The sequence below is a fragment of the Peromyscus maniculatus genome, chromosome 4, assembly GCF_049852395.1.
Source record: "Peromyscus maniculatus bairdii isolate BWxNUB_F1_BW_parent chromosome 4, HU_Pman_BW_mat_3.1, whole genome shotgun sequence".
Classification (NCBI taxonomy): Eukaryota; Metazoa; Chordata; class Mammalia; order Rodentia; family Cricetidae; genus Peromyscus; species Peromyscus maniculatus.
The window spans coordinates 9,879,359-9,904,196 of record NC_134855.1 but is presented as its reverse complement, the minus strand read 5'-3'; the positions used below and the strand labels follow the sequence as shown (position 1 = coordinate 9,904,196).

Sequence of the window (24,838 nt, the reverse complement as noted above, 5' to 3'; positions counted from 1 at the left end):
CAACAGAGGGAGACGAGACTGGCTTGTGGATACCTTAGCCAGAAACATGACTGCCCTAAAAATAGCTGAGACTGGAGATCCAGCGCCCTGGCAGTAGGCTGGCTTTCTCTGCTGCTCAGCCCAGATGGTGGGCAGAAGAAAGCTAATTGTGCCTCTTAGGCTTCCAATCCAGAACTGAGGAAAAGAAAGACCACTTGGAATTCTTAGAGAGAGGGCCTTGGGCCCAGCTCCAGTCAGGCACTAATGCCAGGTCTGCAGCTGCCATGGAAAGTGTCATTTGCACAGACGGCAGGCACAAGGGCCCTTGCTTATGTGACAGATCATCCATGCCAAGTCTGCCAAACTTAGGCTGAGCAGCCATATGCCTTACTTCATTGGGTTGGAAGGGTCACAGGAGCCCGTCCCCCCCTTCTTTCACAAGCCTGCCTGCCCTCTGACGTTTGCAGATGGTTATCGTGTCCTTTTCTGAGTTCTCACCGGGCTAAGCCCCTCCCACTGCTCAGAAGCCATGGCTGGAGTCCTTTCGTCATCTCAGTTGCTCTGTCTCTGAGTTTCTCAGTCGCAGCACTGTGTGTCTTGTAGGGCCAGTCCTCGGATGTAGGCTCTGACCCTAGCTCTACCCACTGAAGGTCGCCACACCTATCCGTACCCTTCCAGCTGAGAGACTGTTCTATCTGGAACTAGCTATTTGTCTGACTCTGTCTGTGACACCACCTTTTGCATTCCATGGCAAACACTGGCTCTGGTCAGGACAAGGGCCTGGTCCTGTCCTGTGTGGGGAAAGTTTCTTTGCTTGACTTCCCTGGCCTGCTGGAGGCCATCTTACAGGCTGGTGGGGGGCTCTAGTATGGACTCTCCCACTCTAGATGCCAAATGTTGGTTGTCATGGCTTATCATGGGTGTCCCACCCCCCATAGGCTGAATGAGGAGGGAGAAGGTAAGAGGGAGAAACGAAGAAGAAGCAGACAGATGGGATGGAGGCATTGCCCTCAGAAGCCGCTTCCCCGTGGCCTGCATCCCAGTGTTTCCTTCTCCCTGGGCTAGAGTAACCTGCAACACAGAGGAAGAAAGGCCAGTGGGAAGTGGGGCTGAGAGTCTCACTGCGGCTGCCACCCTGACCTGGGGAGGGTGGTGGGGCAGTCCTTGACCTCCTTCCTGCTGGTACCGGGGTAGTAGTCAGACATGGAATGGCTGTTCAGCTGTGGAGTTAGGCTGGCTCTGTGTCTAATGAGATCTCGGTCCTGGAAAACCATGGCAGATGACTTCTTTCCTTGAGGTTTTGCTTTCTCTCTTAGTAAGATGGTGACAGTGGTGTCTTCCTGTGGGGCTGTCTAAAGAAACTACCTACAGGGGCTGGAGAGAAGGCTCAGAGGTTAAAAGCACTGGCTGCTCTCCCAGTGGTCCTGAGTTTAATTCCTAGCAACCACATGGTGGCTCACAACCATCTATAGTGGAATCTGATGCCTTCTTCTGGCCTCCAGGCATACCTGCAGATAGAATACTGTATATATATTAAAAACAAATAAATCTTTAAAAAAACAATCAAAAGAAACAAAAAGAAGAAACTACCTACAGCAGTTGTGAGCACTTTAGACCTTGGCTGGGGGTTGGGTGTGGTTGTGATCTCTGCATTGCTGGCTTTATTGATGGGGCAGATGTGTATTTAGTATTGTCTGTCTACTTCTGGTAGTGGGTTGGGAGTGGGAGCAGGGGCAGCTTGGGTGGGGCTGGGGTAGATGAGATCTGACGTCTTCTTCCTTCCCTCCTCTCCCTGTTTGGCAGGCATATGCTGACTACATCGGCTTTATCCTCACCCTCAACGAAGGTGTGAAAGGGAAGAAGCTGACCTTCGACTACAAAGTCTCTGAGGTAGGCCACTCAGGCTGATCATCCATGGCAGGCAGGTGCAGACGATGGTTACCCCGGCACAGTGCAGTTAGAATTTGTGGCCCATGCTCCTAATGTTTTCAGTCTGTGCATAAAATAATATTTATAACTGAAATTGAGGTAAATATGCAGTCTTATAGTCTGTATTTTTTCTAATTGGTATTTTTATTAAACTTGAAATTAAAGATGACAAAAGGGGCTGGAGATGTGGCCAAGTGCTTGCTTAGCATATGAATGCGTAGAGCTGGAAAAAAAGGAGGTAGATGAGTTCTGTGGAGAGGTCGCTAGCAGAAGCACGTTTGGCATCAATGCAGACCAGAACAGGGTTAGATCTCCCCTAGGAGATTCAGCACATACTTGACGTGCATTATGGCCTGAGTTCAAACCCCAGCACCAGCACTTTCCAGGGCAGCCCTGGGAACAGTGTACACACACACACACACACACACACACACACACACACACACACACACACACACACACACACACGCCTCCTATCTGTTGGCCTGACTAGCCACCCCATTGAGACATTCCCTCATTTGTTTCAACAGCCCTGGGAACAGTGTACACACACACACACACACACACACACACACACACACACACACACACACACACACACACACACGCCTCCTATCTGTTGGCCTGACTAGCCACCCCATTGAGACATTCCCTCATTTGTTTCAACAGTCCCAACTTTGCAGCTGTGTCCCCAGGCTCTGCGGCTCTGAGCATCTGTCAAGGAGCTCTGTGGGCCCCATTTCCTCACCTCCATTCCTGGTAGAAATGCCGGGCAGAGAGCACAGACAGGCCCTTGCTTTAGGAGTCCCGCTGTGTCATGGGTGTGCTGGTTGTCTTAGAGGCAGACTTGCTTGGTTGTGCAGGAAAGGTCTGAGCTGGGAACCAGGTGGCCAGCCACCTCTCCCACTGGAGGGGAGTCTCCCAGGCTGCGTGCTGTTGCAAGGCCGTCTCCCAGAACTAGGTCCCGGGCCTCCAGTGGCCTCTCGGGTTCATGGCCCAGTTGGCCCAGAGCCACTCTGAGCCTCTTATCTCAGACACCAGCGGCTGAGTGGCCTCTCAACACTTTGGCTTTCTGCCCTCTAGTTACAGCTGGAGCCTGTTGGGTAAGGTCTGGCTTTGTCCTGGCCTGGTTTCTTCATCTGTCCCAGGCTAACATTGCCCTTTTTAATCCCTCATACCAGGTCCTTGGTACAGCCACTTGGCCCTTGTTGGCTCCTGGGTGACAGTCTGGTTCCTTCTACTAGATGGGAGCTAAAGCAGCACTGGGAGAGACTGTCCCTTGAGGAGCTAGCCCCCAAGTGACTCCTTGGATTGGCTCTGTGGCTGTGGCTTTGAGCATAGGCTGGCTGGGAAGATGAGTTCAGCCCTGCCCAGTGTGCTGGAAACATCGAGGGGGAGCTAATTAAAGGAGAATGCTATGATTACTCCAGCGAGGACTGAGCTACCAATCCCCTTGGCTCCTCAATTGCTCCCAAGTTTCTGTGGGAATTGTCCTCACTGATCAGGTGTTGCCTTGGCTGAAGGGCTGTTCTTTTGGCAGGATCATATGGTGGGTCAGGCTGGAGAGGGTTTGCCAGCACACCACCTCCCAGCCGAGTGGCTTTGCGCTCCCCTCCTCTTTTTTAGTGCTGGGGATAGAACCTGGCACTGCACAAGCTAAGCAAGAGCTCTCTGCACTGAACCATATCAGGTCCGTCTCTTGGGATTGCATCTTCTCTTTCTTTCCCCTTCCTTCCTTCCTCCCTCCCTCCCTCTCTCCCTCCCTCCCTCCCTCCCTCCCTCCCTCCCTCCCTTCCTTCCTTCCTTTTTTTTTTTTTAGGCTAGGGTCTTGCTATAGCCCTGACTGGCCTGGAATTCACTGTTTAAACTACTAGGCTTGCCTCCAACTTGTGATCTTCCTGCCTCTGCCTTCCAAGTACCAGGATTATTGGTTTTCATTACGGAACTCGGCTTCCTTCTTGTCCTTACTGGCCCTCTGTAGAGTGAGTGGGCCCTCGGGGTGTGGGACATGAGGTGAGGAGCCACTGGGATCCCATGTACAGGGTTAGTATGTGCTGAAAGCCTCTGCTGTTCTTAGCTTTCTGTCTCAGTAGGTTCATTCAGCTCTGTCAGATGTTCTTGCTTCAGCTGGGCCCGTCCTGAGCTGGATCCATCCCCATGCCCACATTAGCTGTGTACAGCCAGAGCCAGTTTGGTCCCCAGGAGTCTCCTGAGTGTTGGCAGGAGCAGTAGAAGGTGCCAGTCATAGCGTGTCACCTGGCGGTATGTAGGGATTTCCTTGTGCCACTCCGCACAGCTGCCAGAGCTCCTGTGTCCTCTCAGTACAGCCCAGATGACTCGGGAAACGGAGGGACCTAGTCTAGTGATTTCCATACGCCCTGAAGCAGAGGACAAGCCATAGCATGGTAGAGTTTGTCTAGACCCATGATGACAAGTTGTCCTTCAGATTGTACTGTGCTAGTACTGGAGAGGTGTTTATTTAAGAGAGGGAGATGGGTTGTGTGTTTGTTATTGAGACAGAGCCCTTCTATATAGCCTTGCCTGGCCTGAACCTTACTGTGGAGACCAGGCTGGCCTTGAACTCATCAGCTGCTTCTGCCTCCACCGCCCAGGCAGAATGAGGAGTTGGCAAGTCTAATTGTAGAGAAGATTTAGTGGTCCATGAAGTTCAAGAGACACTGCTATAGGAATAGGAGGGACACAAATTCTTCTTCTGCCTTAGGGTGGGGTGGGTGGGGTGGGTCCAGCCCAGGATTGCTTCCTTCTCCAGCCCTTCTCTCCCAGCGGGCCAGATATTGGAGGCAGAAGGAGGAGCTGTGAGTCTTTTAATTATTTATCAGCCCAGCTGTGCTAGTTGCTGGGTCCAGGCTCCTGCTGGCCTCAGGAGCCACATTCTTATTTTTTTATTTTTTGGAGACAGGGTTTCTCTGTGTAGTTTTGGTGCTTGTTCTGGATCTCGCTCTGTAGACCATGCTGGCCTCGAACTCACAGAGATCTGCCTCCCGAGTGCTGGGATTAAAGGCGTGCACCACCACCACCACCACCACCACCACCACCACCACCACCACCACCACCACCACCACCACCACCACCACTGCCTGGCCAGGAGTCACATTCTTTATCCCCTTGTCGGGGCCTCAAGCTGAGATCTCCAGGGAGCCTGGTGCTTCCTGGGGCTAAGACGTCCCACCCTCCTGCAAACCCCAGTTGCCATGTGAAATGAGCTTTGGTCTGTACTCAGCAGCAGTTCCTAGTGACCTGGTTCTTCACAGAGCCTGGCTCTGACGGCACTTGCTGTTACAGTTCAGCAAGACATCTTTAGGCCACGCCAGCCACCGCCTCAGCTTACAAGCACCTTCCCTTCCTTCCATGCCCCTAGCATACATGAGGAGGGGATCTCAGCACCCAGGGCCATTGTCTTGCTGTACAGCTAGAGTCCTTGCAGCGAGTCCTCACTGCAGGTACACAGCACTTAACGGAAGTCTTTTCTTCGGGGTTGCTCCTGTTTTTACCCAGTTCCAGGATCTCCTGGAGATTTCTCTTTATACTGTGCATTCCCATTGACACAGACAGGATTTGCTTCCTGGCAGGGCCTCTCTTCCCAAGGTTTCCTGGCCTTAAGTTGCTCCAGTATCATGTACTCTTCCAGCCCTTAATCCTGGCCTGGAAGGAACATGTGGATGGATGCCTGACCTGATTTCCTCTGTAAATAACATTTAATGTGCCGATGCCTCCCACACCTGTGACTCCGACTCTGCTTCCTGGTACTGTTTGTGGGGATGGCATGAAGAGATGGGTTCTTAGGCTGCCAGCTGTCAAAGCTTTGTACTGATGACCCCAGATTTGCATATGGTCTGTGGTGGTGAAATATGAAGAAAGCCTAGACATTTCAACAGTTGAAGGCTATTAAGGGGGTCACAGCATTCTGTGTACACACTGGTGTAGAATGAGGTTTAGTGGAGAGGAGCCGGCTGGCTGGGGCAGTTGTCCATGGTCCAATTTCAGGGTCTGCAGGCATTAAGTATATCTCATTGCTCGGTAGCAGGCTCTTGTACCTTAGGAGGTACAGATCCTTGCCCTCACATTTGGAGTGAAGAAACAGAAGCTCAGGTCTCCAGGTAGCTCAGTGCTGTTGTAGTAGAGGGTTGGAGTCAGGCTGTCTGCCTGTCTGCCTGTGGAGTTCTTCAAGTGTTGGGGAGCACTCTAGAGAACTAGCCAGGGTGTTAAGATGTGGGCAGTATTTGTTTTGGGGGGTCAGGATTACTGGCTGTAGTAGTTACATGTCTTGGAAGCCGTTTAAGGGAGAGGGGTTATTCCAGCACTAAGTTGAGGTACAGTTCACGGCAGGGAAGTATAACAAGCTGAAGGGATGTGGGTTCACTTCTGTTCACTTTGCACCCACAGTCAGGAAGCAGAGAGGAAGGCTGGTGCTCAGCTGGGTTTCTCCTTTTTATCCTTTTTATCCAGTCTGGATCCTACCTGTAGGGTGCTACGACCCACATTCAGGGTGGGTCTTCCTCCTCAGTTAAGCCATCTGGAAAATGCCCTAGACATACGCAGAAGGATGCTTTAACAGCGGTTCTAAATGGAGCATGGTGACAGTGAAGATTGTCTTAGAGTTTCTTTCTAGTGCTGTGATAAGGCACCATAGCCAGCAGGGCAGTGGTGGCACACGCTTTTAATCCCAGCACTCAGGAGGCAGACGCAGGCAGATCTCTGTGAGTTCGAGGCCAACCTGGTCTACAGAGTGAGTTCCAGGACAGCCAGGGCTACACAGAGAAACCCTGTCTCAAAAAAAAACAAAAAAAAAAACAACTTAAAACAACAACAAAAAAGGGCACCATAAGCAAAAGCAGCTTTGGAGAGGAAAGGGTTGTTTCTGCTTCCATCTCACGTCCCAGTCCACCGCTGAGGAAGTCAGGGCAGGAACCCAGGCAGAGGCCGTGGAGGAGGGCAGCTTACTGGTTGGTTCTTCATGACTTGCTCAGCCTGTGTCTTTCTTTTCTTTTTTCTTTTGTTTGTTTGTTTTTTGAGACAGGGTTTCTCTGTTTAGCCCTGGCTGTCTTGGAACTCGCTCTGTAGAACCAGGCTGGTCTCAACTCAGAGAACTCAAAGATCCCCTGCCTCTGCCTCTTGAGTGCCAGGATTAAAGGCATGCGCCACCACTACCCAGCTTCAGCCTTTCATGAAGAACCCAGGACCACCTGTCCAGGGTCAGCACTGCCCACAGTGAGCAGAGCCCTCCTGTATCTGTTGTCAGTCAAGAGCGTGCACCCCAGGCTTGCCTGTAGGCCAGTGTAGTGGGACATTTCTCAGTTAGGTTCCTCTCCCTAGTGACACTAGCTTCTGTCTGGCTTTGCAGAGATGAAGCACCACACTGCCTTTCTCTGCTCTTCAGTCCTGCCTGCTTCAACAAAGAAGGGGCTGGGGTTTGTGCCTCTAGTGACCCCTCCTGGGTAGGCTGGCTGAAGAAACAGTTGAAACTACCCAGGACACTGTCCTGTCAGCCGGTGTGATTCTCTCTTGGAAGGGAAGGTCGCTTCCTGACCCTCCTTCCTATTCAGGACAGTTGGGAATGAGGGTGACAGCTAGGCCAGCCTAGGGGCCACCTCCCACAGCAATTGAGACTTCCTTCTGTGGCTCAAGCAGGGCCACCTGTCACTGGTGTGGTTCCTGTCTCCCCTTCACAGGCCATTGAGAAGCTGGTAGCTCTTCTTGATACACTGGATAGGTGGATTGATGAGACCCCGCCGGTGGACCAGCCTTCCCGGTTTGGGAACAAGGCCTACAGGACCTGGTATGCCAAACTTGATCAGGTAAGACCGTCAGAGCCCAGGTTGGGCTGGGCCAGCGGGAGGACTACTGTGGCTCCAGGTGGGGCAAGGTCTGTGTTCAAAGTAGGCCAGTCTAGCTTCCAAACATAAAATCAGGTAATTTGTCAGAATGGCAGTTTTATTTACTTAAATTACAAATTCATCCTCTGTCCCAGCCAGTCTTCTGGGAACTGCAGGTGTGGCTACTGCATGAGCCTGTATGAGGCTGCTTGTTAAGTCATTTTTATTAACAGCAGATTGGAAGTGACTCAGGTACCCATCATAAGAGGACAAGTTAACTCTGCTAGACCATACTGTGAAGTACTATGCAACCGTGAAAAGGAATAAGGAAGCTAGGTGGTAGTGACACATACCTTTAATCCCAGCACTCAGGAGGCAGAGGCAGCTGGAAAAAAACTCCCTCCAAAAAGAAAAAGAATAAGGAAAATCTGGGTGTGGGTGCACACCCTTAATCCCAATTTTGGGTGGCAGAAGCAGGTGGATTCCTGTGAGTTTGAGACCAGCCTGATACATATATAACAGGTTCCAAGCCAGCCAGGGCTACATAGTGAGACCCTATTGTGGTGGTGCACGCCTTTAATCCCAGCACTCGGGAGACAGAGGCATGCAGATCTCTGTGAGCTTGAGGCTAGCCTGGGCTACAGAGTGAGATCCAGGACAGGCACCAAAACTACACAGAGAAACCCTGTCTCAAAAAAACAAACAAAACAAAAAAACACAAAAACCAAGAAAAACAATATAACTTTAAAAAAAGTTCCAAGAAAAAAAAAAAAAGTATGTGTGTGTGGGGGGGGCGGGGGGGGGGGGGGGCGTGCTGGAGAGATGGCTCAGAGCTTACGAGCCCTGGCTGCTCTTCCAGAGTTCTGAGCTCAATTCTCAGCAATCACATGGTGGCTCACAACCATCTGTAATGTTATCTGGTGCCCTCTTCTGGCATGCAGACAGAACACTGTATACATAATAAAGAAATTTTAAAAAAATTTCATCGTCTTTAAATAAAAAACTCTTAACACCTAAAAGGTTCCACTTCTCTTTAAAATCTGAGTTGTAACTGGGCTCTTATAAAACAGAAAACAAGTTAAATACTTTCTTATTTCAGAAGAGAGGATGATCAAGGAAAGTATGGTTATGATCAGGCAAAGCAGAACCAAAATTCAACAGTGTGAAAATCTCAGCTTCTCACATCTGGAATTCACACATGATCTGGGCTCCAGAGTGCTTGGGCAGCCTGTGTCTCCAGCTCTGCCATCTGCAGCTCACATAGCTTGTCTCGTAGGCTCAGGTTGGCTCCATTCCACTCTTTCCGTGGTCCTTGCACATCCAGTGTCCTGTGGTTTCTGCCGCACCATCACTAACAGCCCCCCACACCCTGGCCTCTCTTCAGGAACTCTGACCTCGCCACTTGATGTCAAGCCTCAGCTTCTCCTCCATGACTCCTCATGCCTTCAAAATCATACTACGTGGAGACTCTTACACGTTGCCCAGTTCAGCTTCCACCTAGAGCTACAGCCTTGCCCAGACCACAGCTTGTCTACACAGCTTGTCTGGTGAAATATTTCCCAGAAGAGTTTTCCTGGACAATGCTGATCTCGTATTATTCGCAGTTGATTTCTCAGCTCCTTGTAGAATCTGCTTCTTTGTGAGACTTCACTAGCCAGGCCTCCATTGTCTGCATTTTCTCACCATTCTTCCGGGCTCCCGCAGAACAGCCATGTCTTTTCCAGCTCAGGTTCCAAACACTTCCCCAATCTTCCAACAAAACATGATCAGATCCACTGATGCAACACCCCACTCCTGGTACCGATTTCTGGTTTTTGGTCATGGTGTGTATTTGCAGTAACAGAGAAGCAATCTAAAATAATTGGAAACTGTTTTAATCCAAAGCCAGAATTCATTCACCAGTTTGTTTTGTTTCTTTGGCTTTTTAAAAAACAAAAAACAAAAAAACTCAGGTTAGCAACTCAAATTGCAGTTTTTGAAGTCAAGCATTCTCTGTGGCTAGAGAGATGACTCAGCAGTTAAGAGCATGTACTACTATGTTTTTGAGACAGAGGCTTTCTAGTTAACCCTGGCTATCCTGGAGCCTGCTTTGTAGACCAGGCTGGCTTCAAACTCAGAGATCCTCCTTCCTTTGCCTCCTGAGTGCTGAAATTAAAGGCCTGCACCACCATGCCCAGCCGTGCATGGGCTGCTGTTGCAGAGAACCTGAGTTCAATTCTAGCTTCTACACTGGCTGGTTCACTACTACCTGCAACTGCAGTTGTAGTGGACCCAGCGCCCTCTTGTGGATGCCAAGGGCACTGCGTGCATGTGTATCACATGTGTGCACTCGAGGCATACCCAGTACAATCTAGAGATACGTTAACTTGATTGGTGCTGAGGAGTGATAGCAGGGACATCAGAAATCTTTGTTTCTCTGTCGCTAAGCCACTTATAGTTCTTTGGTTGTGGTTTTGGTTTTTGGAGACAGTTTCTATGTACTCCTTGCTGTTCTAGAACTCACTTTGTTGACCAGACTAGCCTCGAATTCACAGAGATCCGCCTGCCTCTGCCTCCTGAGTGCTGGGATTAAAGGTGTGTGCCACCTCTACCAGCAAGCCATTATTATCTCTATTAGAGAACAATGCAGAGAAAGCCCTACAGTTCCTTCCCAGCATCTGGGTGTGTCAGTCAGGGCTCATTGGTACCGTGTGGCGTGATGGTATACATGGCCGTACTCACAGTGCACAGGTGCATGTCGTATGCTCAGAACCAAGGCTGCAGTAAAGTGTTGCAGCAGAGGAGAGCATTGCCCAAAACACCTTAGACTCACAATTGCAATTGATTTTTAATTAATTTCTGATTGTTGTTTATACTATTGCTGCCCTCACACTGAGCTACCCCCACCCACAGGTTAAGGAGCTTTGTTCTCAGCTAGTCTGGGTTACAAACTCAGACAAGCGAACAAATAGAGCCCAAGCCCGGGGTGCTGATGTGCAGACCTTATATCCTTTGAGTTGGGAGAGGGAGTTAAAAATGCATGTTTGTGCTGCTCATATTTGCAGAAGAAACACACTGGGATTAAAGGGATGCACCACCACCGCCAGGCATCTAGTTGAATTTTTTTGTTTTAGATGCTATAAATAGTGCTATTCGGGGATATTTCATATGTCTGTCATGGCAGACTTATGGCCTACACTCTTACTGCCCTGGGAATGGAACCAACAACTATGGGGATAATAGGCTGGATGTCCCATAATCTCTGTGGGCCTTTGGTGAACTACCCATGGGAGAATTGATCTTTTGTCTTGCTTCCAGAGGCACTCCAGGTGTCTCTCTGTTATATCCCCTCCCCTTTTCTCTGTTCAGTCAGAACTGGGAAGTAGGCAGGCTGGCAGCATGGACCCTCGGCAGATGCTGCCCCTCAGTGCCTGTACCCTCAGACGCTGCCTAATCTGCTGCCACCACTGTGTGTCTCTTATGTTATCAGGAAGCAGAGAACTTGGTGGCCACAGTGGTTCCCACCCACCTGGCGGCGGCTGTGCCTGAAGTGGCAGTTTACTTGAAGGAGGCTGTGGGGAACTCCACTCGCATTGACTATGGCACAGGTATCCAGCTGCTGCTGCACAGCTTCGGATGACGGGGGCCTTGCTGCTTTCTTCATGTTCCGCACAGGCCCCTGGGTGTGTGTGTGTCCAGCAGGGCCTGTGTGTGAGGGGGGGGGGGCTCTGTGCTCTAGTTTATTCCACCAGGTGGCGCTATGCCACAGGCCTGCTGTGCGCTGGGAGTTGGTTTAGGTTGTTTCAGTTCTTTGTGAAGCTGGTGTCCAATTAAGCTCTTCATCACTCTGTGATAGTTTATTTAGCACTTACTCAAGGCAGCTGCCTATAGACGCTGAGAAAAGAAAGACCTTTGCTAGCCTGCTCTGTCCTGACATTGCTTGTCTCTTAGCCCTTTTTTTGTGCTGATGGTCTTTGGCTCTGTCATCCATTTCAGCCAAGCTGTTGTGGGTAACTTAAAGAGAAGTGTTCTTTAGGTCAGGGATGGCCCCTATAGCCCAGGAGACCCTGCTTTCCCCAAAGCTGGCATGTGAGAGATAGGCTGCCTCCCACTTGCTTGAGGAAGGAGGGCCAGAGGGAGCCTGGTTTCAGAGCAGGCTCTGGAGAAGGCTTCTCTGGAGCCAGAACCTGGGGGAGCTTCATTCTCTGCTGGCTCTGTTGCTGGGAACAGTTCTGAGACCATGGATGTGGGGGGCGTTAAGACTCAAGTAAGAGGAGGCAGAGGCAGGTGGATCTCTGTAAGATCTCTAGCTCAACCCCTCCGCCCCCCCCCCCCCAAAAAAAAAAAAAGACCCAACTAGGAAAAAAAAAATTTTTTTACCCCGAGACAGGGTTTCTCTGTGTAGCCCTGGCAGTCCTGGAACTCACTCTGTAGACCAGGCTGGACTCAAACTCACAGATCTGCCTGGCTCTGGTTCCGGAGTGCTGGGACTAAAGGTGTGCGCCACCACTGCCTGGCAAGGACAAGATTTCTAGGGCAAAAGGGTCATCTGGAAATTGACAGGTGAAAGTAACTGAGCATATGTGCTTCAGCTTCTGGCTGGCTCTCCAGTCTACAGAAATAGCCTGACACCGGCTTCCCCTCCTTCCTGATGTCTTAGCACGTAAGGAACAGGGCCCAAGGGCCAGCCAGCGCCTTCTGAGAGCTGCCTGTTGCTGTGGATGTGACAGGGAGAGAAAAGGGTACCTTAGCCTTCTAGTCTGTCCACATGGTCCCAGTGGACCGCATCCAAGCTTCTTACCGTGGCTGTTGAGGCCATCTGGGGAGAGGTTTTTCCCTCACCCTCTGCCGAAGACACACTCCTAGGCCTTTGCATGTGCTGTTACTTCTGCCTGTTTCCTCCTGTCCTTTTTCCCAGCCGGTAGCCGTTCCCCTTTCATTTCCTTAGGGGAAAACCTTGAGCTCTGAAATCAGGGTTCCCCTGGGATGTGCCTCAGGTACCTACCTGTCTCCTGCGTAGCTAGACTCACAGTAGTAACTGTCTGTTTAATGTCTGGTTTCTGACAGTTCATGAATCTTTGAGGCAAGGACTCCTTTGTCCCTGGGACCCAGCATGGACAGTGAGTGCCCACATAGTAGGTGCTCAGAAAGCTGGAGTTGCTAATGTGTCAAACTCTTAAGTAGGAGGCAAGTGCCTGTGCAGGAATTGACATGAGGCCCATCGGGAGCGCACACACCAGTGCTTGTAAATACTGAAAGGCCCGGATCTTCTGGACAGGGGGAGGCTCCACCTCAGTATGGGCCTTCCTCCTCAGAGGAGCTGGGGAGTTCTTCCAGAAGACCTCAGCTTGAGATGTTTTTCTTCCCCAGGGCATGAGGCTGCCTTTGCCGCTTTCCTCTGTTGTCTCTGCAAGATCGGGGTGCTCCGGGTAGACGACCAGGTGGCTATTGTCTTCAAGGTGTTTGATAGGTGAGGGTCCCCTCGAAGGGAAGAGATGATGCTGTCCCTGGGTTCACCGTGGGGAGGCTCTTCTGAGGTGGCTGGTACAACTCAGTTAACTCCCTGTGGTACAGCAGCTGCCTCCCTCTTAGAGAAGAGGAAACAGGTCTCTGCTGAGATCACAGTCCACCAAAGGTAGGAGGCAGGTTCTCCTGGGCAACACAAGTGTACAGTGGAGTTGGAATTGTCTTTGGCCTGCCAACCAGCTCTCAAATAAAGACAGGGAGATATTATTAATTAATTATTAATTAAGCTCGGCCTTAGCTTAGGCTTGTCCTATTAGCTCTTCTAATTTAACCTGTTTCTATTCATCTACATTTTTCTTGTGAGTCTTTCACCTTTCTTCATTCTGTCTGTCCTACTTTCCTGCTTCCTCTGTGTCCGGCTGGCCGGCCCCTGGTGTCTCCTTTTCTTTCTTCCCAAGCCTAACTTCCTCCTCACACTTACTCTCCCTGTGCCAAGTCCCACCCATACCTTCTCTCACTATTGGCTGTTCAGCTTTTTATCAGACCAGTCAGGTGCCTGAGGCAGGCACAGTCAAACAGCAACTCATCTTTGCATGGTTAAGGGTGCAGAGACCTGCTCTGAGCTGCAGCGGCCCCAGGGCATACTGGTGTGCTGGAGTTGAGGCACATAGAGCTCTGCAGGGGACCCAGGGGTGTGTCTGACTTCCTGGATTTCACCCACTTTCCAGTGGTGCCTGAGGTTAGAGAAAGGGACTCCCTCCCGCCTGAGGTTACACGTTGCCAGGGATGAGGACACTAAGCCTGGTTTCCAGGTGGTATTTGGTCTCCCTCACAGAAGATGTATGAGCAGAAAGGAAAGAGCAGCCCTGTGGCTCTCCCAGCCTTGCTCTTCTCCCTACCCTCCCTGTGCTGACGAACACCGTTTCTTACCTTTCTCTCCCCTTCCTCCCCCCACCCTCCTCCAACACAGGTACCTTGAGGTTATGCGGAAGTTGCAGAAGACATACAGGATGGAACCTGCAGGCAGCCAGGGCGTGTGGGGTCTGGATGACTTCCAGTTCCTGCCCTTCATTTGGGGCAGCTCACAGCTCATAGGTACTAGTGGGTGGTCACGTCTCTACCTTGAACCCCCAAGTCTCCCCGTTGTCCTTCCTCCTGCCCAGGGCACACAGTGACAGCCTGTAGAGCAGGACATTAGACCACCAGTGATGGAGGCTGATCGCTGTTGACTCAGTGCTTTCAGCCAGTGTGGCCAGCTGGAGGAGGTGACAGTGGAGGGCCACAAAATGATGGGTAGTGACATGGACTGGAGCAGCGGCATGTGCCTGGTGCATAATGGACTGGTGTGCATGCATGCACCTCCTGGCAACAGCTGTGGGGTTCACTTGAAAATTAGGGCCTCTGGGTTTGTCGGTCATCAGTGTCATCCACTGTTGGTACTGAGATCTGTGCAGGGCATATGAGGAGTTGCTGCCAATGCCGTTCCCTGTGTGTGCAGCTTCTCAGTTTGAAATGGTTATCCAGGCATGGGCAGCATCTTGGGGTCTGCCATTGGGCAGGGTTAGTGATCATCTTTAGTTCTGGGGAGAACGAACTGCTACTAATTAATACTCACAAATGCCTAATGGCTGAGAACTTGCCATTCTAGACACTTCCACCACAGTCTTTTCAGGGACCCCGGGAAGATTTAAGGGCAGGCACCATACCTAGTGTGACCCCAGCCTCTGGTGGGGTAGAGGGTGATCCTGTTCCAGTCTTGTTGCATAGATGCAGAACCTTGAAGGCTGAACTCATCCATCCAAGGCCTCACTGCCATATGCTGAGCTGAGCTGGATTTGTTAGGACACATTCCTGTATCACCCGTGTATACCCTGTGCGTGGTTTCATTGCACAAGCACTTAGTGTGTGCCTCTTACACCATGGTGTCTTCTTGACAGAGTGAGTGTGTACAGTTAACTCCACTAACTAGTCTGTAACTCACCTGTCTCTGAATGCTGGGACTAAAGGTGTATACTACCACACCACACCCAGCTGAGATAGCTTTGAAGGTAGATGTCCACTCTGATGGTGCTGACAAACCAGGAGCAGAACTGTTGTCCTGGGTACGGGGGCACACGGTACTTAGCTGTGTCTGTTACCTCTGCTGATTGGCAGCATGGCTGGCTTGTGTGCACCAGCGTCACCATAGGTACATGCATGGTGGCTGGCTGTGTACCGTGGACACCTCACTAGGTGGCAGAGATTTCTCAGTCCCATTATGACCTTTGTGCAACTAGGCAAGCGCTCCCCCACAGCTCTGCCCCAGCACACCATGACAACGGATGTAAAGTACTGTGCTAGGCACCTTGTGCTCAGGCTGGATCAGGGCTGTTCTGAAGGCCAGGCCTCTGCTCTCCCCAGACCACCCCCACCTGGAGCCCAGACATTTTGTGGATGAGAAGGCGGTGAGCGAGAACCACAAGGACTACATGTTCCTTCAGTGCATCCTGTTCATCACTGAGGTGAGAGCCACAGCAGCCTCTGGTGGGCAGCTTCGGCTACCAAGGCCTGCTTGCCCATGCCAGCCTTCTCCCAGACCCAGGAGGACTCTTTCATGGTTTGGCTTGAGTTACAGCCTCACTCTGCTGCCCAAGCTGACCTTAAATTCATGATAATTTTCCTGCCCAACCTACTAACTGCTTGGGATTACAAAATAAGCAGCCATACTCAGCTCCCACAGGGCTCTTGAGCTAACGATTAAGTTGTAGTTATTAGCTAGACTTGGTGACTGGCGGCAGGCCTGAACGGGTGGCAGACAGTGTGTGTGGGGGGCGGCCTCGTCCCTCCGGGCCCAGTCAGGTCTGTAGAGCTGTGCTTAGAGGAGCTGCAGTGACGGGAGTGGTCAGCTCTCTGTCTTCGTCTGTGCTTCAGCAGTGTGCTGGAGGTGACACAGGCAGCCTCCGGGGACAGTCACTGGGCCCTATACCACCTGGCAGATTCCCTGACGGGAAGCTCTCGTCTCACCAAGGCAGGATTCCCTATAGTGTGTTGCTGGAACATTCCCCAAAGTGGCTTTGGGCCTTTGAAAATTGATGGCCTTGGGCCCACGCCAGCTTTCTCACTTAGAATCTTGTGGACAAGAGCCAGGAGCTCATCAAGGGGCCTACACTCTCAGGGCCTTGCTTCTAGCAGGTGTTGGAACTTTCATTCTCCCACTGATACCTGTAAACTCTCTCCCCCCAAATTTAAAGTCCTGTCTTCCTCCTCTTCCCGTGCCCACCTGCATGTCTGTTCTGCGGAAGTACACATGGACTCGTGCCTGTGGACGCTGCGCTCAACTTCCTGTTCTGAGCCTCTGAGTAGGGAAGAGCCTGGTTAGCAGCCTTGACTCTTAAGTTCCTTCTGGTCAGCATTCGCCTCAGGCTTCTGCCAAGCTCAGGGGCCAGAGGGGAATGACACATTTTTCCCAAGTCAGCAGATGGAGGCAGGCCTGATGGCCGCAGAGCACTGCTTGGCTCTTAGAGATGTGCTGTCTTCAGCAGAGTGGCGGGCTCAAGGTCAGAGGACCTGGGGGCAGCCTGGCTCACTGCCTTGAGAGGCAGCTCTGCAGGGCTCCTTCGGAGTGGAGTGCGGGGCTGGGGAGCTCCAGGATGAGGGGAAGATCTGGATGGGAAGGAGCCGCACATTCTGCAGAGCTTGCTGCTTGAGGCCAAAAGCCTAAGCTGTTTCTGCTTCCCCTGGCGGCCTGCCAGACCCTTGCATCCTTGTCAGGAATTCTAACAAGGAGGCTAGCCAGACTGGGCTCGGGGACTGGGAAGTGATCCCACACTAAAACTTAGTGTGTTTGTTTGTTTCTTCTGGTATAAAGCCCCAAAAGCTTTCCCAAAGTTTGGGACAGAGGACCCCATAGAAGGTAGCCCAAAGTAACCGCGAGGTGGCGCTAAAAGCGCATTGCACTCGGTGCTTTCAGTAACAGAGGTGGGAGGACGCGGGAGGACGCGGGAGGGGTGGCTTTTGGCTGGTGTGCACCTTCTCTGCAAGGCTTGGTTTTCCCTTCGTTCCAGGCTCTCAGGTCAAGCTCTGGTTGGTTGCTAGGCACTGTGGTAGCAAAGGGCCTTTCTGCCTGTCTGGCTTGGCTGGTTGCTGTTGCAGCATTCTGTTGCTTGACAGTCTTCGCCCTCCACCAGCCCCCCCCCCCCCCATGCGTTTCAGAGGAGCTCTGATCAGTGAGTGAGTGGCTTGATTAGGATCACCCAGACCCTGGCGCCCAGCGCCCTGGAAGTCTGCGAGGTGTTCAGGGCTCGGTTGCCTCTGGAGACCTGAAATCCCTCCTGGTAAAACAAACCCAAGGAAGTGGGGAAGGAAGCGGCTTCCCTTTGCTGGCCAGCCTTGTGTTGGGACTGCCTTGCTAGCTCCGGGCAGGGCAGGGCAGCGGAGGAAGCCCACCTTGCGGGCTCCTCCTGCTCCAGGAAATGCAGCCCTGGCGCCTTTAAGAGTCCAGGGCAGGCAGGAAAAGAATTTCAGTTTCAATCTGGCTTCTAAATTTGGAGTTTTGGGAAGGGAGGGATCAGATTTCAGCTGGAAGGGAAGGAGCTGACAGGAAGGCGCTGTGCTGAGCCTCCCCCACCCCGCCCATCCCCCTCAGTTACTGACAGAGGAACCATTTACAAAAGGCCGATTCTCTGGGGAGTGGAGAGGCAGGAACGCAGCGTCTGTGAGTAATTTCCTGCTCAATATGGCTGCTCTGACTCACACGATTCCCCTGGGGTCACTGCGGGACTGCAGTTGCTTGCTCGTTCTCGCTCTTTCTCTCTCTTCTCCCTTTGTGGCTAGAATGAGCTAATTTTTTTTTTGTCTTCTCACCCCCGATTCCTTTCCCCCATCATCTGTTTTTTTTTCTTTTTTTCTTTCTTTCTCTGAGTTGCAGAGCCTCCTTCTGAAGGACTTGGGAGACCTGAGGCACTGAGGCCTGGGGGTGGGGTGGCCTCTCTAGAGATGTCCTGGGCCTCACAACTCTGCAGCCTGCCAGAGAGCCCTTTCTGAATCTCCCTTGCTGGTGAGCGAGGCTGGGCCTCCAGGCAGAGTCTCCTGTCCCTCTGTCTGTCTTTGCCCCAGAGCCCTTGCTGAGCACCTGCTCTGAGACAAAGCAGTTGGCAGTTGGCTCAGAGGGTCGGTCGGTCTGTCTGTCTGTCGGCAGGGGACCTGGTCTGCAGTCCAGCAGTCTCATGCCTCTGCCTGCAGGTGTGCAAGGTGAGGGCAGGAACTAGAGAGGCTCAGGGTGGAATCTTTGCAGGGGTCTTAGGATCCGTCTCAGGAAGCAAGGGCCTTGTAAACTGGTGCCTCCTGTTCCTGGTCAAGGAAAGACTCCACAAATGCCTGGTAGAGAGCAGGGCTGGCTTTGGAAGTCTGGTGACCTCACCACTGGGGAGGGGCCACCGAGACAGGCTCTCCTTGGGGACTTTTGCCAGGGGAGGGAGAGATGGGAAGACGGCAGTGTTTCTAATGTAAATCTGGATGTTGTTCTTACTGAAGTAGAGGCCTGTGGGAGTGGACCAGGTGAAGCCACAGCACGAAAGGGGCCTGTGATGTCCCATTACAAAGAATGGGTTTATCCTTTCTCCTTGGACTAACCCCTACCCCCCCCCCTTCCATGTAGAGCCTCTTCTGGAACCTTCCACTCACTAAGGTCCAAGTCTCTGCTTCCTTGCCAAACTCAGTTACTTTGCTTTTCAGAGTCTTTCTCTGTAGCCTGGGGCTGGATGCTGAGTCCTGTTCCTAACATAAAGCTGCCTGTAAACTGGGAAGGGAGTAAGGTGGGTGTGGTGAGCTACGTGGTTAATAAATACAATTGTCCTGGCCTTGCGCTGTGACGGACAGGATCCACTCAGGACACAGGTGGATCTGATGTCACAAGAACCTCCTGGGCTTGCTGGAGCGCTCCTGCCTTCCTGGGGTCAGGTTATTTAGCAAGAAGGACCTAGTGATGGACTGGCCATGTTCCTGCCGATCTTATTGCCTTGCTTATTTCTGCCTTGCTCTTGACCTGGCTAAACAAACCTTCCTCCCGTCCTGCTCTGGAGTTGTGGCCTCCTTCCGGTCAGCCACCTGTTTCTCCCCTGTCTGCTATGCAGCGACTCTCCACAGGGCCCTCCACAGCCCCTCTCCTGCCCTCTGAGGTCTGCCTGGCAGCTACAGACCAAGCCCGCACAGGCTGGGGAAGGGAGCCTGGTTGCTGTCTGAATGGGAACACGTCCTACTCTCCCAGGGGGGAGATTTTGTCTTCCTAGGGTTGCTAAACTTGATAGGTTTTGGGGCCTTTGTTGTCCAGTCTGTAGGAAAGAAGGGTAAGCGGAGGATGTGGGCAGGAGAGGTGATATTTTTCAGCAGGGCTTACAGGCCCAGCCCTTCCTTCCCTCAGGAGTGTGCCTCCCCATCTCCTGTGTGTGTGTGTGTGTGCGTGCGTGCGTGCGTGTGTGTGTGTGTGTGTGTGTGTGTGTGAGTGTGCGTGTGTCTGTGTGTCTGTGTGTGCGTGTGCGTGTGCGTGTGCGTGTGTGTGTGTGTGTGTGTGTGTGTGTGTGTGTGTGCGCGCACGTGCGCTCTTGTGTCCTTGCTGCATGAGAGCAGGGCTAGACTCGCAGGTGGCCTCTGCCTCGCTAGTTCTGGACTTTTCTTTTCCAGATGAAGACCGGCCCCTTTGCAGAGCACTCCAACCAGCTGTGGAACATCAGTGCTGTCCCCTCGTGGTCTAAAGTGAACCAAGGCCTCATCCGCATGTATAAGGCGGAGGTGAGTGGGGTCTGGCCAGCTTGCCTGCCCTGGCTGTCACTTAGTCCTGGGGGTGAGTTCAGGACTGCTAATTCTTTCGGAACCGTGGAGACCTCTGAACCGGATGGGCAGTAGTCACAGGCACTGGGCAGAGGCCCACCTCAGCCCTGTGTAGCTTAGGGACTGACACAGCCTTGCTGCTAGAGAAGTCGGAGGCTCTCCTTCTGTCAAATGACCTGAGGCCCCCAAAGCGCTGGTAACCTGAACGTCTCTCCCAAGGTGACTAGGGTATCCTTGGGGTGGGTGTGATCCTAGACCCACTATCGGAACTGAGCTAGCCTCCTGGAGAAGGTGGCTGGGAAGAGGGTGTGGTCAGCGGTGGTTGCTGGCATTCTTTAATGGGAAGGGAATAGGTCTTCTCTCCTGCTTTCAGCTCACAGGTCTGGGCTGGGGAACCCCCCTGCTGAAAGGGGCCTCCCTAGTTCCTCCATCCTCTCCTCCCCAGAAACGGGGAGAAGACTCTTACCTTCTTTCTCCGTCCCCATGGCCCCTCCCACAGCTTGAGCACACTAATCCTTGGAACTCCTGGTCTTGGACCTTGCGCGGGCCCCGCCTGCCCCCCAGCCCTGGTATTGTCCTACTGATGCCCATCTCTGATTCTTGACGACATCATCCCTTCTCTTCTGGAGAAGTCAAGTTTCACTGGGCTCAGAGCTCACCCTATCTATCATCAGAGGCAGGACAGCGGGAAAGGCTCTAGAGGCCAGCCAGATTTGGTAGTGCAGATGTTTCCCGCTTGCCTAGTGCCCTTGGATTGGCCCTGCAGTGGTTAATAGAACATGGTCCCACCAGGTCTGGGCCTGGCCAGCTTTCTTCTGTCTTCCCTCCTGACCCTCTTCCTCTAGACTTCACATCCTATGTTTATGCTTCAGCCCACATACCTCTCATCTGGGAGGCCATTCTTGGAGCTGCCCAGAGTTTTTCCTGCTCAGCAGGCCAGGTCCAGCACCTGGGCACCCCCTTGGTCCTGTCTCTATAGCCTTATTTCTGCAGATTCCCAGTGGGAAATACAGAAAAGTCTGACCTGCTGCTGGTCCACACCACTGCAGGGAAGTGTCAGCGTGGAGGTGTGTGGCTCCCCTTATATCAAAGGCAGGACTCCAGCTGCCTCCTGCTTCGAGTCCTAAATGCTGGCCTTGTGTGTCTTCAAACCTGTCTTCTAAGGGAAGGCCTGCAACCCTGTCCCCCTTTCAGAGGCAGAAGATCTGCAGATAAGGTACAAGCTGGTGGCATGATACACAGGCCTTGGCAGCCTGGACCTGAACTTGAAGTCCTGAAGGGATTGCTAGGTATCTCTAGTTGTTGAAGGAAAGGTCAGTGTGACTGAAGACCAGACATTTTACCTGGTGTATGTGGCAGGTGGGAGCCGACCCCTGCCTGGCTCAGGCCCCCTATGCCAAGGCTGGATTTGTAGTGTAATTAATTCTTCAGCTTGCTGATAGGCGTGAGGACCTCAAGGCTTTGTAGGACCCAGTTTGTGTGTGTGTTTTATTTTCTTGAGGGGGGTGGTATTCAAGACTGGGTTTCTCTGGAACCAGGCTTTCTCTTTAGACCAGGCTGGCCTCAAACTCAGAGATTCACCTGACTCTGCCTCCTGATTGCTGGGATTTTTATCTCTATGAAGAGCTATAAGCCCCTGCCCAGAGGGCCCAGGAAAGGACCTACTTTTTCAGCCCAAATGTCTATAGGGAAGACATTTAAGGCTCACTAGACTTGAAGTACAAGGCCATGGCACCCTGAGCTGCCAACAGAGGCCTAATCAGGCATGGCATTAGACAGCCTCAGGATATGCAATTCACTGTCCAGTTGCCTGACCTGGTTTTTTGAAGAGAAGTATCAGGGGTTTTCTGGGCCTTGTGTGGTGGGGGTCTTTCTGTTCTGAAGGCTACCACTGTACCTGGAGAGTCCTACCTCTCCTTGAATCACAGACCACCCAGCCTGGACTCTGCTGGGGTCAGGAGGTGACAAGCTTCTGAAGCCCAGGCACAGTAGCTGGCCAGTATTGTTGGACGAAAGGCCCTCTTCGATGTTTCTCCTGCCCTGGGGTCTTGGACTTCCTCAGCCCTGCGGCTTCTTTCAAGCTCAGGTTCTGCCTGTCCTGTGGACAAAATGAGGACAATTTCTGCCCTTCCCCCACTTGCCTTTCTGGCTTCTCTTCTTGTGAGCGCTTGAGGCAGGTTGACCTTTGACCCTTTCTGGAATTCCAAGCCCTGGGGGTGGGGGTGGCTTCCAAACTCCCACCACTTCCTGATGACATAAGCACCATGGCAGCTGCCTTGCCTCAGGCCTGGACATGTTGCTCCTCCCTTAGGGACATGCTGCACTTCCCTGCTGTGCTCAGGCCATGCTCCACTTTGGGGTTCAGTCCTGTCCACTTGTCCTGTGTGTGCCCCTCGAGCTTGTTCTGAAGCTGGTTTCTGGGGAGAGGGAAGGGAGCCAGTCAGGTTACTCCTCTGAGTCCAGAAGTCTTGTTCCCCAACAGCCTACAGGTCCCTAGCACACTGAGGGTTGTGTCTGAGGCCAAAGTATAGGAGGAGGCCAGGCCAGCCAGGCACATCCTATCCTCACGCCCTGGCTTGGGCTCCTGCCTGGGAGAGTGGGCCTGTGATGACGGCCTGTGGCAGGCGAGGAGATAGGGTCAGGCTTGGGCTCCGGCTCTCTACTTCTTGCCAGGGGTCTGAACTGGGCTCAGGAAGTCCCCAGCCCTTTGCCTACCATCAGTGCTATTGTCTTGACCTCCACAGGAGCTGTTGCCAGAGGTGGGCCCCACTCCGATTGTCACATTAAAGAGACCCAGAGACTCCCGAGAACGGGTCCTAGCCTCTTCTCGGCCGCGCTCAGATGTCCCCACACCTCTAGGGGCGGGACCGGGGTGTGGGGGTGTGGGGTCTTTTCTCTTTCTGTGCCCGTCTTGGCTTCCACCGTGTGTGTGTCTTTGAATGGGAGGTATCACCCTTCCTTGGATAGGCCAGGGGCTGCTCTGACTGGGTGACTTCAGAGCATTCATGGATTCCCCATAGAAGTGGCTTCTGTCTGGGTCCCTGGGATGCACGAGGCCAGCCCAGTCTCACCCCGGTCTCCCTCCTTCCCCAGTGCCTGGAGAAGTTCCCTGTGATCCAGCACTTCAAGTTCGGGAGCCTGCTGCCCATCCATCCTGTCACATCAGGCTAGGAGAGCCTGAGCCTCCAGAGCCACCCTGGCCAGGTTCCTGTCCCCTCTGACCCGGCACCCTCCACCCACCTTGTGTTCTTTCTGTTTGATGAGACGCTCTTTACTGAGATGGGTGCTGAACAGGGCCTGAGTCGGGGAAATTGACCGAAGTGTGGCCAGTTTCTGACTGTCCGTCTGCTGGGCAAGCAAGAAGAGGGGCTGGGACGTGGTCTCAGGGCCCCTGCCCACCCCTGCCCTCCCTGCTTCCTTCCTCTCTTGCCCAGGCCCATGTGGAGACAAGGGCGGCCTGCTCTTCCCATTGCTTCCCTTTTCCCATGATGGGACTCCTCCTTCAGAGAGGAATGCTGCACCTCTGGAGCGGCTGGTCAGCCTCCCCGAGCTGTGTTCCTTCCACTGGCTGTCTGCTGTGGGGCTGCAGGCTGAGGCTGTCAGCAGCTGGGGGGGGCTGAGGGCCAGATGATTAGGTTGGCCTTCTCAAGGTAGCCTCATAGGCCCTGAGGTTACCTGCGCCCATCCTCATTCTGGCTTCTGTTCCCTGGCCCTTGGACTTGCCGGGTTTCCTGACTGTTAGTACTGTTCCCCTCCTGGGGGTAGCCTAGCTATGGAAACTTCCCGAGCTCCTGGGAAAGCCTGTAGCATGGGGGAGGACTGTCTTTCCAGAACTGTCTCCGGCAGGGAGAGAATGGTAGAGACTCAGGGAGGCACTAGGGCTGTTGTGTGTGGAGAACCTGGTTTCCTCCGGTCAGTCTTAGGCCTGACCAGTGCTGCCCTCCTCCCTGCTTCAGTGGCCTTGAGCTTCACCTGAGGCCCTTGCTTGCTGCTCTGCTCCTGTGGGTCGGCCTGGGGCTGCTGTGAGATGGCGGGGGAGGCGGCAGCCCTCTTCCGACCCTTATGAGATGAGGCAAGTGTACCCTGGTCCTGGGCACAGACTCAGAATGGGCAGGACTGCTGAGGGGGACCTCGCCCAGTCAGCAGCTTCCCCCAGTGCTGTGGCTGAGCTGGTCCCTGCAGGCTTCCCTGCCACTCTCCTGTCCTGCACCGCTCCCCCTGTGCCTGTGACCACGGAGCCTTTGGGGGGTGGACACTGAGAGCACAGCCCAGGGGCTTGGCCAGAGCTTAGCAATGCTCTGCACAGAGCTGGGACTCAAGTCATCAGTGTCACAGGTAGTTTCCCCAGGAAAGGCCCAGTGCCAGCCTCCCTTCCAGGGCCAGGCCACCACCTTCCTGGGTCCCTAGCCCTGCGCCTCTCCCTCGCCTGTCCCTGGGTCCCTAGGCCTGCGCCTCCCTTGCTGTTTGGATTAAAGCCTCTGTTTTACACCTGGCCCCTGTGTGAGACATCTTTTCCTGACACGTCTGAGTGACCGTTCCCCGGCAGGTCTCCTCCCCATTGGTTGACTTTGTGGGAATGGATGTGTGGCAGGGACTCAAGCAGACAAGAGGAGTCAAGTCCCAGCTCTCCCCCTGCTCACTCCCAGCGGCAAGGTTGTGGGTAGGTTTCTGAGCTGCTCTGAACCCCAGCACCGTCATCTAGAAGAGGGTACAATCACAAGTGGCGCTGGTGACCCCGAGTCTAGGCCTGGCACATAACATGTGCTATGTTGTCACTGTAACATGTGTGTGCCCTCCTGCAGCCAGTGGCTCTGGACTCCCATCAGCCCCTCCGTGGTTCTTAGGTG

At 53.0% G+C, this 24,838-nt stretch overlaps 1 protein-coding gene across 2 annotated transcripts in view; it reads left to right on the top strand.

Annotated features, from left to right (window-relative positions):
• Window positions 1-24,484, top strand: part of Ptpa (protein phosphatase 2 phosphatase activator) — a 29,575-nt gene extending 5,091 nt beyond the window's left edge. The window contains exons 3-10 of one of the 2 annotated variants that reach the window (XM_006983425.4): window positions 1,783-1,869; window positions 7,599-7,724; window positions 11,212-11,329; window positions 13,092-13,191; window positions 14,158-14,282; window positions 15,588-15,688; window positions 19,845-19,952; window positions 23,085-24,484. In XM_006983425.4, the coding sequence (XP_006983487.1) occupies window positions 1,783-1,869; window positions 7,599-7,724; window positions 11,212-11,329; window positions 13,092-13,191; window positions 14,158-14,282; window positions 15,588-15,688; window positions 19,845-19,952; window positions 23,085-23,162 (843 nt within the window). In that variant the 3' untranslated portion in view covers window positions 23,163-24,484. The remainder of the gene's footprint in view (window positions 1-1,782; window positions 1,870-7,598; window positions 7,725-11,211; window positions 11,330-13,091; window positions 13,192-14,157; window positions 14,283-15,587; window positions 15,689-19,844; window positions 19,953-23,084) is intronic. The other variant, XM_042274959.2, reaches the window with a different exon arrangement.
• Window positions 24,485-24,838: the final 354 nt, after the last annotated feature.